The sequence below is a fragment of the Labeo rohita genome, chromosome 2 (genome assembly GCF_022985175.1).
Source record: "Labeo rohita strain BAU-BD-2019 chromosome 2, IGBB_LRoh.1.0, whole genome shotgun sequence".
Lineage (NCBI taxonomy): Eukaryota > Metazoa > Chordata > Actinopteri > Cypriniformes > Cyprinidae > Labeo > Labeo rohita.
Window position 1 is genome coordinate 17,196,028 of NC_066870.1, and position 15,322 is coordinate 17,211,349.

The 15,322-nt window shown below is 34.6% G+C and overlaps 1 protein-coding gene across 5 annotated transcripts in view; it reads left to right on the forward strand.

Moving 5' to 3' along the window:
• The window catches only part of pde4ca (phosphodiesterase 4C, cAMP-specific a), a 51,522-nt gene that overhangs the window by 12,631 nt on the left and 23,569 nt on the right, over positions 1–15,322 (forward strand). For 2 of the 5 annotated variants that reach the window (XM_051127823.1, XM_051127831.1), the window contains exon 1: positions 4,938–5,570. The exons of the other annotated variants lie outside the window; for them this stretch is intronic. In XM_051127823.1, coding sequence (XP_050983780.1) covers positions 5,443–5,570 — 128 coding nt within the window. In that variant the 5' untranslated portion in view covers positions 4,938–5,442. Of the gene's footprint in view, positions 1–4,937; positions 5,571–15,322 lie in introns of those variants that run through there. 5 annotated transcript variants of the gene reach the window in all.

Sequence of the window (15,322 nt, forward strand, 5' to 3'; positions counted from 1 at the left end):
GTTTACATTCAGTGGCGCCAGTAGGGCCGATTAATGAGGCGTCGTGAAAACCCTCTACAAATGAACCACCAAAACGCATAAAAGTTTTCCTTTCTTAATTTAAGGTCCTTTTACATAAAACACATTTTTACCTTAAAAAACGCAGGGCAGTGCAATTTAAAATCAAAGTCTAGGACACTTTTTTATATTTGAACTTTTAACTTAAGCTGAAGTTTTTAGAATGTCGTTTAGACAGGAAAAAAAATGAGAAAAGCAGCACAATGAAATGCTAAAACGTTCTGTGTACATCGCCACTGTCTGAGAATGCTAAACTACAGCTGAAACTCAGAATGACTTGAATGATATTGAGTATACTTGAGTTGTATCTCAGACTGTGCAGCTTCTTCATTGCACTGGCTCAGCAAATAACACTTAGAAGTTACATAACATATTAGAGTAGCACCTTGTTGAGTCGTTCTAAACCGATGTCGAAAGAGAAAGTCAAGTGAGGTGAACCAATCACAGGACAACAGTGTCAGTATCCAGCGGACCCAAAAATAAAACCTCAGAGCTCAGAATAGTCGATAGGAGCTGATGCTGATGCTGTGACTGGAGTCGCTGTGCGTCACTGTTCTGCTCCATATTTTCAGCATGGCTGCTTTCCCCAATGACTCCCACCGCTCATTGATCTGTCAGCCTCTCTCACTGATGACGGGAACCCTGCCAACCCGTCTGCCTTCTCTCCATTAGAAACCAGCAATCTAATAAAAGCTGTCAGAGCACAGTTTTTTTAATCTGTTACAGGGCCCTTAGATTATAGATTGGTGACATCTACTGGTGAAATGGTGCAACTGCGAAAATCACATATGGGATTATATCAAGTAATAATTTGCTTTTGGACATAGAATTAACAGCGGTGCAGTTTAGACAAGCACCGACTCCAGCTTCAAAGGTGATTCAGGCCATATTAAACTAAGATGGTTTGCTGGTCTTAAGTGGTCTCCTAGATCAACACTTAGCTGGTTTAACTTGGTTGGCCAACCACACCAGCTGAAAAGTGTTCAAAACGTCTCTAAAATTAGCTTGTAACTTGCTTTTTTTTCTGAGCAGGGATGAAAAAGTACCATGTTATTGCCCAGGTTTTGTTATGTTTTTGCAGATGGTTACTTGTAGTACATATCTCACCAGCAGGGGATGCAATGGTCAAATAAATGAAGGTTGATTTAAACATCTATTTGTTACAGAAATCATTTAAAAATGTAATGTTGCAGTTCTAATAGCAGATCTACACAGCAGTTAATAATTTCTTAGCAGACGACCAGTTAAATATGCACTTCTAAAACTATGTTTTAGTTGCAAATTGCATTCTCGCCTGAGAATTATGAGCAGAGCTAAAATCACACTATGATTTTATCAAAGCCCTGCTTTGCATTTTATTCCACTTTGTGGAGTATTCACGTTCATGCAATACTTTTCCTGATTCCCAGCAAAATTTATCACAGGAATTTAGTGTCAACGCTTTCAGCTGCGAGCCAGACATGCTGTTAGCCAAGCATCACAGTGTGACAAGCCTGTGACGTCAGCACAGTGATGCTTCATCCATGCTGTGACATCTGGCTGGAGATTCATGCATCCTCTGAGTCTCATTCCTGGCAAAAGTCAGTTTGCTCATGGATAGTGCTGCTAAACTGGCAGAGAAGAGTTTTCAGTCAGTTCAGGTGTGCAGACAATTAAATTATTGTTTTGTTTTGGTTTAGAGTGAGTGCAAAAGCAGGGCAAGATGAATGCTTTTTTTTCTGTGCATAGATAATGACTCTTGAGAGTCTGTACCAGTACCAGCAGAGACATTTGCCAGGTATAAACACTGAAGTCTGTTTGCTATCTGGAGCTGATAGATTTCCAGGACACTAACTTCAAGTCTGAACGCTCACATTATAACCCAGAATAATAATAAAAAATGAGCACTGAGGTGAGCAACAGAGAATTTTTCTCTGTGCTGTAGAGCCAAGAATAATAATAGACATCATCTTGACCTCAGGACTTTCATTCCTCATACGGTAATCTGTTAAGAAAATTTCATCTTTACGCTGGGTTTCAATCTGTCACAGTAATTGGTTATTCATTGCGCTGTGGAAAAATGTTTTATTAATTCTTGGAAAATCATAACTAGAGGCTGTCATATTGACATTATCAACATACAGCACCTGATCATTCAGTTTTGTTTGAATTATTAGCATTTAAAGAACTAATTTCTCAGTGTCATGCATCCCTTTGTCAGGTTTATTAAACTGGATAGTTTTGAGGTTTTAAAATAAAATTAAAAGCAGATTCCAAACAGTCATGAAAAACATCTTTGCTAAAACTTTATCTTAAATCAATACAAACCTGGCCACTGGCTGCCCTTTCTAACAAAATAGTCCTGATTACCAGTTCTGTGGATGATCTATGATCTTTCAGTGTTTGCATGAATATTAAAGTGTTTCCAAGAATTGCCCATCATTATTTTTTGGATCTTGATTATGACATCCTAACAAACTGTTATGACTGAAACATGTAGACAGTCCAAACAAGGTCATTTGCTTTAGCCAAAGATCTTTATCAGCCCTCATGCTGTCCAAATCATTAGCACAGAGAAACAGCTACATCCTGGCAGTTTTAGCTGAAGCAAGAGATTTGAAGGGATTCTTTGTTTAATCAGATAATTTAATTTGCTCACAAATTATGTTTAGATAATTCAAATGAGAAAGAAACACCTTTTGACTCTGAAACTGTAACTAATACATTTATAATACAAAATAAACACCTTTTTTCATTCTGGGACTTTTAGCAATTCTGGAAAAAGGACCACGAGAGGCCATTGATGTGATTTCTCTGCCACTTGTTTATGCCGTGTTCATTGCAGAGAAAGTTCTACCTCAGAGAAACCAGCTCAACCACTCTGTTTGAGGTAGCAATCGTAGCAACAATTGAGTACTCGTATGCTGGTCTCCAGTAAGTTGATTCCCCTTGAAGTTCCTTCAGATCTCAAACTAAGTTTGTAATCCATCAAGAGTGAATATGAAGATTAAGGACTTAAAGATCAGCTTAGGAAGTTATATGCGTGTCTCTTACAGTTTTTGGCAGCAACAGCAGGTTTTCTATTGTTATCTCGGGTTCACTGTAGATCCTCTCTTGAGGGGAAGGAATAAACCTGACTCTCTTCCTTGTCTCAAGGTTTTTGTTTCACATTTGTGTCTGCACGTAAGAGAGTTTATTGAAGTCATTCTCATATTCAGATGAACAGCTGTGTGATGATACTTAGAGTTTTGTGTTTTTTTTTTTATTATCTTAATACTGAGCAAATACACTTCTAAAAATAAAAGTTTGTTATTTTTCCATGCAGAGCCTTTAACATCCATGGAAGCTTTACTTTCCACAAAAGGTAATTTATAGTGGAAAAGACCAAGTCATATGGGTTTTCAAAAAATATATTTTATAAATACGAACACTCTGACCTGCTCATAAACACTTCCGCTAGTTAGTGTTTACATCATGTCCAGAAGACATTGTGTTCTGCGCTGTGAAACAAGTTTGTTTTGTTTTCATTGCCGAAAGATGATTTTTTTTAACCTTATAGCATTTTTGTATAGCAAGTAACCCTCAGGAGTGAAAAATTAATTATGGTTAATTATGGGTGTTTCGTTTCTGACATGCATCGTATACAGAAAGACCAATTACAACAGACTTGGCCAGCTGACCAATCAGAGCAGGCGTATGAAAGGGATAGTTTCGAAATCATTGAAAAATGATTCTAATATTAAATGTATGTTCAATGTATTACAATGTTTTCTGAACTTAGATGGGACTCCAACACAATATTAGGAACCTTAAAAAACCATGAACTGCTCTTAATTGTTAATCACACCAAGAAAAAAAAAGGTTCTTTGACGAACTATTCACTGAAAGGTTCTTTGAGAAACCAAAAATAGTTCTTCTATGGCATCACTGTGAAAAAACCCTTTTGGAATCTTTGTTTTAAGTGGAACCTTTGCAATCTTTTTATTTTTAACCATTTTATTTGTAGTTTTTAAGTGTTTAGATGTAAACTTTTTTGCAGTTAAAGGATTAGTTCATTCCAGAATTGAAATTTCCTGATAATTTACTCATCCCTGTCATCCAAGATGTTCATGTCTTTCTTTCCTCAGTCCAAAAGAAATTAAGGTTTTTGAGGAAAACATTCCAGGATTTTTCTCCATATAGTGGACTTCAATGGGGATCAACAGATTGTAGGTCCAAATATCAGTTTCAATGCAGCTTCAAAGGACTCTACACGATCCCAGCTGAGGAATAAGGGTCTTATCTAGTGAAACGATTGGTCATTTTCTAAAAAAAAAAAAAAAAAAAAGTTTATACTTTTTAACCACAAATGCTTGTTTTGCACTAGCTCTGCATCCATAACTTCATGCTTTACGTAGTCTCGTTGGAAAGGCCATGCATGATGTAGATGTAAGTACGGGCCCAGTGTTTACAAAGCGAACATGCAAAGAATGTCAGACACCCTTAAATCAAGTCCCAGACCCACATCGCAGAACTAGTGAAAAATGAGCATTTGTGGTTAAAAAGTATTAATTTAAACAAAAAAAAAAAGACCAATTGTTTTACTAGATAAGTCCCTTTTCCTCAGCTGGGATCATGTAGAGCCCTTTGAAGCTGCCTTGAAACAGTACTTTGGACCTTCAACTCATTGATCACCACTGAAGTCCACTACGTGGAGAAAAGTCCTGGAATGTTTTCCTCAAAAACCTTAATATTATTTGAATTTAGATCTATTTTTGACTGTACATTTTTATTTCACTCAGCACTTTTCTTTAGTCAGCTGCAGACAGAGCAGTAAAGGGTTAACTTCTCCAGGAGGCAGGAACTTTGCTTTCTTTGGTCCCACCCTCTTTCTTGAGCGTGATCTCACAGTAAGGCGAGCTCCAGCCGTCTGGCAGCAATGGGCCAAAGAGTCTAGCTAAAATATGGCACAGACTCTTCTACATGAGTCCAGCTACCACACAGAAGCAGAGTAAGACAGAAGCCTGAGGTACCTTCACTCACAGGATGTCTACATGAGTAGTTAGACTGGAGTTAACCGAGAAGATCCATGTGTAAATAATCCTGGAGCATCTCCTAAAGTTACACACATGCTTGCAGAGTGAAGCATGGGTTTGGACGAGGCCCGTCACTCAAACGCACATCTCCGTTTACTCGCAGAAGTCTCACAGAGGAGGTGAGAGCTGATGGACTGTTAGAAGACAACAGTGGATATCATGCTTTGCTTTTTCTTGTTTTTTTCCTTGAGTTTAATCATGTAATAATTAATCAGAAGCAATGAGGAGTCATTTTGATCCACGAACAATGTTTACCTAAAAGAGTGAAAAGAAAGTCTATTTGCGTGAAGGATTTACATGAGAGACATCACCGGATGAGTGCGCCGGCAAGATGAGCGTGCCGGCAAACTGTGGATTCTCTTTCTCTGCTGATCGGGCATTTAAGCCACGGAACTGGAATTTGTATGGGTCTCCATGTGCCGTCAACAGACCCATCGACATTGTGCAGAAACGCAGGCGGTAATAAGCTTTGATTATTTATATGTGTGATTCTACTAGGCAGCATTATTGACAAATATAGTAGGGTCTGAGACAGTTTGTGAAAATCTTATGAGTGTAACCTTTTTCCTTGCAAGCTAGTTCATCAACATGAACAGTTTGACTAAACGATTGATTTAAAAATTAACATTTACTTTAAAATGTCTTTTTTTTTTTTTTTTTTTTTTTGCTCTTGAGCTGCATGAACTCCATAAGTTTGTGTCAGTGACGACCATCTTTTCCAGCCTGATTTTCATAGATCCAAAGAGCATCTTGAGCTTTAGTGAAAGCAGAACAAACTCTTAAAAATAAGGGTGTTTTTGCAGTAATGCCATAGAACCATTTTTGGTTCTCCTTTCAGTGAACAGTTCTTAAAAGAACCATTTCGAAGAACATTTTAAAAATCTAAAGAACCTTTTCTGCGTTTTAAAGATTCCATGAATGTTCAAGGTTCTTCATGGAACCATCGATACCAATAAAAAAAACAAACAATATTTTTAAGAGTGCAGCTGACTGTCTGTACAAAGTTACATGATTAATGACACAAGTGATGTATTTGATTAAAATAGATACACTTTGAATAGGATAAAAGTCTCATTTTATTATAATAATACCTATTTAAATATTTAATTTTATTTATGAGAAAAAAAACCTTTGTCAGTTTTGATTCCTAGATTTTTTAATGTGGACTTTCAGACCTCACTATATATATTCAAAAACACTTCAATCTAAGGCTGTTGTATTGGTACCAGGATGTTTTTTTTTTTCTTTTCTTTACACCTGGTATACAGAGACAAATTGTTATGTGGTTTGGCTGCATAAATCTTCCACTATGTCCATGGAATAACCTGTTGATATACTCTGACCCATGGAAACTCTCTTTAGGCAGCCTCTGACAAGATCTAGTAGTTCTCTGCTGTCTGATGGCAGTAAAGCACGATGATAAATGAGCAGTTATTCCGCCAGGGTTTTGCATTACTCTGTGTGTGCAATCAGTGATCGTGAGTATTTTCTGCTTTTGCATTCATTGTCTGGAAATCAGTTCATCTGTAACTGTTCCACCAAATGCCAAACAGCACTGCTTACTGTTTCACTGAGAACATCCAGTATTTAAATTGATATTTCACCCAAAAATGAAATGAAAATTCGGTAATTAATTACTCACCCTCATGTCGTTCCAAACCCGTAAGACCTTCGTTCATCTTCGGAACACAAATTAAGATATTTTTGATGAAATCCAAGAGCTTTCTGACCCTGCATAGACAGCAGCACAACCACGTTCAAGGCGCAGAAAGGTAGTAAGGATGTTGTTAAAATAGTCCATGAAGGATATTTCCTGCTATTAAAGAGATTTGGAAAAATAATGACTGTTTTCACACAGGTTTCCTGCACGCTGCCCTGTTTTCCACTGGTCAGACAAACAAAACCTGATTGAATTCATACCATTGGTTGAGCCAGTGTTACCATGAAGAGATGCCCAAACAAACAGAGCAGTGTTTTGGTAGCACAGAGTGTTGACACTTCATGGAAATGGTTTACTTTATAATTGCTTTTTCATATTGACCCAGGAAAAGGTTTTGACACTAAAAAAATAGCACACTTTAACTTCAAAGCAGTTGCTCAGTTCCACATCAGTTATTGTTATTCGCCAAAAAAAAAAAAAAAAAAAAAAGAAAAAGTAATAATACAAATATTTTCAGACAGAGCCCAAAGAGACAAAGTACATTTTTTCTTTTATATTGAATATAGACAAAGGCTGACATATCATCTTTTTTCATACCCATCTACAGAAAATCTTTCATTTGAATTTCTTATGAAACGCAATGATGTCTTAGAAGAGTAGTAATTTTATAAGGAAGTATGGGATTTATGAAATACAGAGGAAATCTGCTTTAGTCAGAGGGGTTTTTGATTTAAAGAGAAACATGAAGCCTCTTGTCCTCCTACAGTATCAGCAAGGCTGCGTAGACCAAGCCAGAGACAGTACACTCCTTTTGGACACACACACATGTGTTTCCCACTCGAATAGCCATCAATGTCAGTGTTGACAGCGGGATTACAGATAAAAAAACATGTGTTTCCATTTCTTTCCACCATTTATTTTCTTAGGCCGTATCTTGCTTTATCTGATAAAGTACAGGACAACTGGGAATTAGAGACTTGGATGAAAAATAAAACTTTTATTACAACTGATTATTTTAATGGAAACTTGAGGGAGCATGTTACTGCAGTGATGTATACTGTAGCATGTAAAGGCTAGTGTTGACATATTGATCCGGGTTTTAAGAACACAACCTTGGTCAGTCTTCAGCTATTAAATTGCAAAATACTTTGGCTTTATCACACCTGTGAGTTTATATCGTGCAATGTGACTTAAAATCTTGCATTTGCAATTTTATATAAACCAATTCTTTATACTTTTTAAATACTTCAAATCTCAGAGTTTCACAACTAAGTGAAGTTTTTTATAAGTGTGACTTTTTTTATTTGTTAACATTAGTTAGTTAGTTAATAAAAATACAGTTGTTCATTGTTAGTTCATGTTCACAGTGCATTAACTAATGTTAACAAACACAACTTGTGATTTTAATAATGCATTAGTAAAAGCTGAAATTAATATTAAATAGTATTATTAAATGATGTAGAAGTATTGTTCATTCTTAGTTCATGTTAACTAACGTAGTTAACTAATATTAACCAATGAACCTTATTGTAAAGTGTTACAAATTATACTTTATCTCACCATGTGACTTCAGTTTTCAGAAATCATAACTGTAATTTTGACTTTGTATCTCTTGATTGTGACTGATCTTGCAATGTGAATTTAAATCTCACAATGTGACTTTAAATTTCACAACTGAATGAATATTTGTAATAATTGTGATATAATAATATCTTTTTATTTTTTTACTTTGAGGCAGAAAATGGCTTTTAAACTTAGGAGATTTGGCAAGCTCGGTAGGGCCCTATAAAATGCGTCTTGTTTTTTTCCTTTTTTCATTTTCCATTTTAATTTACCTGGATTCAATTTTTTTTGTTAAAATTTTTCTAGACTCTTTTAATGGCTAAATTCAGTTTTAATAATCAAAAGGCATGTCTAATTAATTGAAATCATGAAACTTACACAATTTAACAGCAATTAATTAAAACGTTAGCAAACAGTTTTAAGGCCCTATAAAATGTTTTTTTTTCCTTCTTAAATTCAGTTTTAATTTTTACCAATTTTTTCATTTACCAAATGAATTTAAAAAAAAATAAAATAATCAAAAACATCTCTAAATAATTTAATTTTAGGGCTGTCAAATGATTAATCGTGATTAATCGCATACAAAATAAAAGTTTGAGTTTGCCTAATATATGTGTGTGTACTGTGTGTAATTATTATGCATGTATAAATACAAACACATTCACTTATATATTTAAGAAATATTTACAAATACATGTATTTATTGTAATTTTTATATAATTTATATAAAAATTAATTAGATTAATAACACATTTCTCTTAAATATATACATTAATTTGTGTGTATTTATATATACATAATAATTACACACGGTGCACACACATTGGCAAACTCAAACTTTTATTTTGTATGCAATTAATTGCGATTATTGGTTTAACAGCCGTATTTAATTTATTTAAAAAATATATATATTATTAGACTATCATTACATTAATATATTTCTGTCACAGTTTCTTCAAGTAAAACAAAACTTTTATTTTGACGGAAGAAGAAATAAAAGACCTTTACGTTTCAGTTTTTATATGATATGACAACAGTTTTTCTCAAAAGAGACTCTCAGAGCAGTTCTAGAGATTGTGTGTTCATGTTTTCATATATTGAGGCAACAGATGCTAAAAACATTGCAAACGTCAGGCGCAATTCAGTATGCGTGTGGTTAACGAAACGCGTCTGCACGATTCATTCACACCAAAACACACAGAACAGGATTCATATTTAAATCATCTTTTTGCTGCTTAATATTCAGTGTTCCATATGGCGTTTTGATTTAAGTGTATTGACCTTCTTTTAATTCATTCATCCAAAATTTGCCAAAATCCATGACATTTCGCGGTATACAGTAAATTCTGATTTTATGACTGAATTCCGCTATTCTGTTCGTTATTTCTGCATCGCGGAAATCATAGGGCCCTATCTCTGCTTTAAATGAACACAGGACTAAACATTTCAAACCTTATGAAACACACTGAACATCAGCTTTTTCTGAAACACATTAGAAATCATCCATTACAATCATTAAAGGCTCAGCTAAAACATGAGAAGGCCAACAGCAAAAAGCCCCTAAAGTGTGAATTTATCACACAGTATGACATTGCGTGTACAGACATCTGTCTCTTTGTGTAATTTCTTCTCGTGTAGATTGTCAGGATCTGTAAAGCATTTGTCAACTGTTCAACATATTTTCTAGAGCCTCATGTCCAGAAAAATGATTTATGTGACTTAGTGGATTGTCGTCACTTGAGGCTAGGAGTGCCACGTCTTCTGCTGTTAAATGTTAGCAGCGAGGTTAAGGCAACATGACTAAACTCAAAGCGGGCTGTTTGGAGCACCTTACGGCTATTATCTAAGCACTTGGCCTTGTGTTGCTAAACTGTGTGACCTGACAGAATATTGTTCTGTAATGAATATGTTGACCGGTGTTGGTGTTTTCTTAATCTTTATTAAAGAGGTTTGCTCTAAAGAATTCCTTGAGAATATCCATTTGTCTCCCTCTTGGCCGATGTCTTGGTGGTGTTAGATTGCAATCGTCTGAACATCTGCAGCTCATTCTTTTTGTTTTTTTCAAAGTGAAATGTGTCACATGGGATTAGTTTTTTACCCCCAAGAGCTACAGCTATTTTGACTTTAAGCGGACCTACTATAAAACGATCCTAGTGTTGTTTAAAACGCATGGGGTCATGTAGCTTTTAGTTAGTGTTTGTATGTATGCAGTTCACAGTATCACCTGTCTCTAAATTCTGCTGTAATCCAGTGATTTTAGTGCGTCTCCAAAGCTATATTAGATCTCTTTTCTCCATAGCATGAGTAATTTTGGTTAGCTTTCCCATCACTTTAGATTACTGTCTTAATGTATGTTTTGCTGGTCTGTTGTTTTCTTATGGCCACAAAATGATGGTAGGATAACAGACTGAGCCCTGTCCGTGTCCTCTGAGAGACCCTCTGCTGTGATCACAGAAGTGCTCAGTCACAGACCCTGCATGGAAAATCTGATGCACTTCCTTAACTCTGTTTGTAGTGATGGTCTGGCACGATGCACGAGCCAACATGTATATTTTCCTTTATGTTTTTTTAGGGATATTTTAAGATCTTATATAAAATCCCATTTTTTATCATTTTTATAATTTTTTTAATTGTTTTACTGCTTAAAATTAAATTAAATTAAAAAGCTTTATTTTTGCTTTTAATAAAGTCTTATTTGTAAAACTAGTTAAGACAGTTTTATTGGTAACACTACAATAAGGTTCATTAGATAATATTAGTTATGTTAATTAATACATTTATGTTAGTTAATACTTTTACAAATGTTAACAAATGACACCTTATTTTAAAGGGTTGCCGTTTTATTTAATACAGTTCAGGTCAACTACATCCCCCTTTCAGAATCTTTAAAAATGTTAGTTATTTTACCAAAATAAGAGGGATTATACAAAATGCATGTTATAGTTTATTTAGTACTGACTTAAATAAGATATTTCACATGAAAGATGTTCACATACAGTCCATAAGAGAAAATAATAGTTTAATTTACAAAAATGACCCTGTTCAAAAGTTTACATCCTTGATTCATTACAAGCTTGATTCATAATACTGTGTTGTTAACTGAATGATCCACAGCTGTGTGTTTTGTTTTGTTTTTTGTTTGTTTGTTTGTTTAGTGACAGTTGTTCATAAGTCCCTTGTTTGTCCTGAATAGTTATATGCCCACTATTCTTCAGAAAAAATCCCTCAGGTCCCACAAATTCTTTGGTTTTTCAGCATTTTTGTGTATTTGAACCCTTTCCAACAATGACTGTATGATTTTGAGATCCATCTTTTCACACTGAGGACAACTGAGAGACTCATATGCAGCTATTACAGAAGGTTCAAACTCTCACTGATGCTCCAAGAGGAAGCACAATGCATTAAGACATGGGGTGAAAACTTTTTGAATTTGAAGATCAAGGTAAATTTGACTTATTTTGTCTTCTGGGAAATATGTAACTATCTTGTGTAGCCTCTGAAGGGCAGTATTAAATAAAAAAAATATGATATTTAGGCAAAATAAATAAATTCTGTTCAAATGTTTTCACCCCTGGCTCTAAATGCATGGCTTTTCCTTCTGGAGCATCAGTGAGTGTTTGAACCTTCTGGACAAAAAAGGGCTTCAAGAACAACTATCACTAAACAAAAAAAAACCAAAAAAAAAAAACACACAGCTGTGGATCATTCAGATAACAACACAGTATTAATAATCAAGGGGATGTATGTAAACATCTTTTCTGTGAAATATCTTATTCAGGTCAGTACTAAATAAAAAATAAATTTATATTGTGGTAAAATAATTTAACATTTTTAATGATTCTGAAATAGGGGGTGTAAACTTTTGACCTCAGTTGTATTGTTGATTTACAGATGTTTTTTTTTTTTTATGTGGTAGAATATAATTAATTAGTTTTAATATGTAATATAGGTCACAAATACACTACTATTCAAAAGTTTTGGGTCAGTAAAAAAAATAAAATAACATAAGTAGACAATTGTTGTTTGACAGTTGTTTTCAGTACTGATGATATGAATGATTTCTGAAAGATCATGTGACACTGAAGACTGGAGTGATGATGCTGAAAATTCAGCTTTGCAGCACAGAAATAAATGATATTTTACAAAAAATTTAAATAGAAAATGGTTATTTTAAATTGTAATAATATTTCAAAATAATACCAATTTTACCGTACTTTTGAGCAAATAAATGCAGCCTTGGTGAGCATAATAGTTTTCTTTCTAAGTTTAAAATTTACTAACCACAAACTTTTTAATGGTAGTGTATTAATATTTTAAGCTAAATCCACCTGACTAAATTAGGATACACAGATTAAAGTAAATATTAAGGTTTTAATCACAAAAATACACTTATTACATATTTAACAGTGCAAACAGCAATTATCAGGGCTGAATGTGCCCGCATAAACTGTGTTTACATTAACTGTAATAAGACTAGTTTTCAAAACTACACTGTGTGTCAAAGTTCAAAGTGAAATGGCCATTCGTTCCTGTAAATGCGTCTGCAAAAAATAGTGGTTGATGTAATATCAAAGTATATTAAAGTCATCACCAGGTTGCTGTTTAGCAAGAAATGCATGTGGAAATATCAGTGTAATGCGCCTTCAAACGTCTATGACTTAATTCTGGCAAACCCCCACTCATGCTTTAAAATGTCAGTCTAAATCAGAAACAAACCAAGCTTATTTTTAATCTTGACCATAAATGTTCAGTGGAAAGCTGAGATCACAGCACTGCCCCCCTTCCTTTTGCTCTCTCTCTTTCTCTGTGCACCCTATTGTGCCCTTAGAAATCTTTATACAATCTCTACAGCTCTTACCGGTATGGATGTGCTCCCTATTTTATGTGCACAATTAGGAAAAGGCAGCATGCACAGAAACGGTGATTAAACAATTGAGGACACATCCTCTGCCCGCAGTGTCTACGCACGAGTTTGTGACCTGCTGGATGACCCTGTAATTAGCAGTTTCATCAGATCGGTAACGTCTCCCGTTGTGCTTCTGTGAGACTTCAATCTCAACGTGAAGCACGAAGAAGGGTCTTTTTAAAACTCAAATGCATGTTCACTTGTGGGTAACTGTGCATTTAGTCTCTCTCTGACCCTTAAATGTTCAAGTTTTGGTGTCGTGCAGCTTAGTAACCCTTTTATTTGCAAGGCGACAGCTGTCTTCCAAATCTCCTGTGGTATTTTCATGTATGTCCGGGCCCCTGGGTGTTCATTGACGTCATATGACGTCGTGTCTCTCTTAAATGTCATTTTTTCTTGTTGATTAGAAACAATGGAGAGAGGAACAGGATGAACAGCCTTCTGGCTGCGTCCCAGCGGACTGGTTATTCAACAACGAGACTGAATGACTACGTGAGATTCATATGTACTCGTGGCTCCGCCTTTTTCTTTTCTTTACATAAAATGCTGCATGAAAGCATGTAAATAAACATGCCTCAGTGTGGGGCCTGCGCTCTTCCTTTTTCTTGCATTAGGCTATAGTGTGGACCCGGGTGGGACAGGCCGGGATGGTGCAGCGCTGTAATGTGCCCAGGTTAGGACTGAGGTAACACCAGGGTCTCGTGACGCATGTTGGGTGTCAAGTGTTTGGATACTGACAGTCAACAGGCAGCATATCATACGGCTGCAGGGGATTTAGTATCAGCTCTTTGACTCCTCACGCTGGAGGTGTTCTTGAAATGTCTGATGGTTTCAGCTCGAAGGCTTTGTAGCAAGTTGGTTTCCACTTACAATCAATTTCAAACTGTTCCTGAAGGCAATGATAAGATGAGGGGGTGTGCAATGACACTGAAGTTACAGTGTGGATACTGTTTCTGACTTGAGCTGAAAAACTACATGAGTGAAAAAAGTTCCTGCATTTAATTCTATTTGTTTAAAAGTCAAAAGAAAATGTTCTTCTTAGATTATGAAATTTAATGTTTACAGTAGAGCTCATGCACAAAGTGTACACATGAAATTAATTATCTATGCTTTGTTTATGTAAAGCTATACTTGTAATTGTACTTATAAATTATTTATTTATTATTTATTTGTTTGTTTGTTTGTTATACAGCATAAGGTGTATCATATGAATAATAATAATATATTGCCAAAGAACAGTGTACAGTTTTTTATTTATTTTTTTAATACAATTATTATCATCATCATTACCAGTAAGTTGAGTTGCTATATTCACCATGTTTGTTATTTGTTTATTTATTTAATAACCATCAAGTTGCGTTAGCTACAGTCAACCTGTTATTTATTTATTTATTTATTTATTTATTCCATTGCTATTATCATCATCTTCTTCAAGTTGAGTTGGCTGTAGTCACCATATTGCAACTATGTGGTTAGTTGGTTGGATGTTTTTTTTTTTTTTTATCATCATTAAGTTGAGTTGTTTAATCACAATATTATTTATTTATTTATTTTATTTATTTAATCATCATCAAGTTGATTTGGATATAGTCACCATGTTATTCATTCATTCATTCATTCATTCATTCATTCATTCATTCCTCAAGTTGAGTTGGCGGTAGTCTCCATATTGCACATTGGTTTGTTTGTTTGTTTGTTTTATTATCAACAAGTTAAGTTAGCTATAATTACCATGTTATTTATTTAGTTATTTATTTATTTGTTAGTCTCCTCAAGTTGAGTTGGTTATAGTTACTATTTATTTATATATTGATTTATTTATTTATTATCATCATCAAGTTGAATTGGCTGTAGTTACCATGTTATTTATTTATTTATGTATTTGTCATCATCAAGTTGAGTTGGCTGTACCATGTTATTTATTTATTTATTTATCATAATCATCATCATCATCATCATCATCAAGTTAAGTTAGCTATACTTAGCATGTTATTTATTTATTTATTTATCATAATCATCATCATCATCATCATCATCAAGTTGAGTTAGCTATACTTAGCATGTTATTTATTTATTTATTTA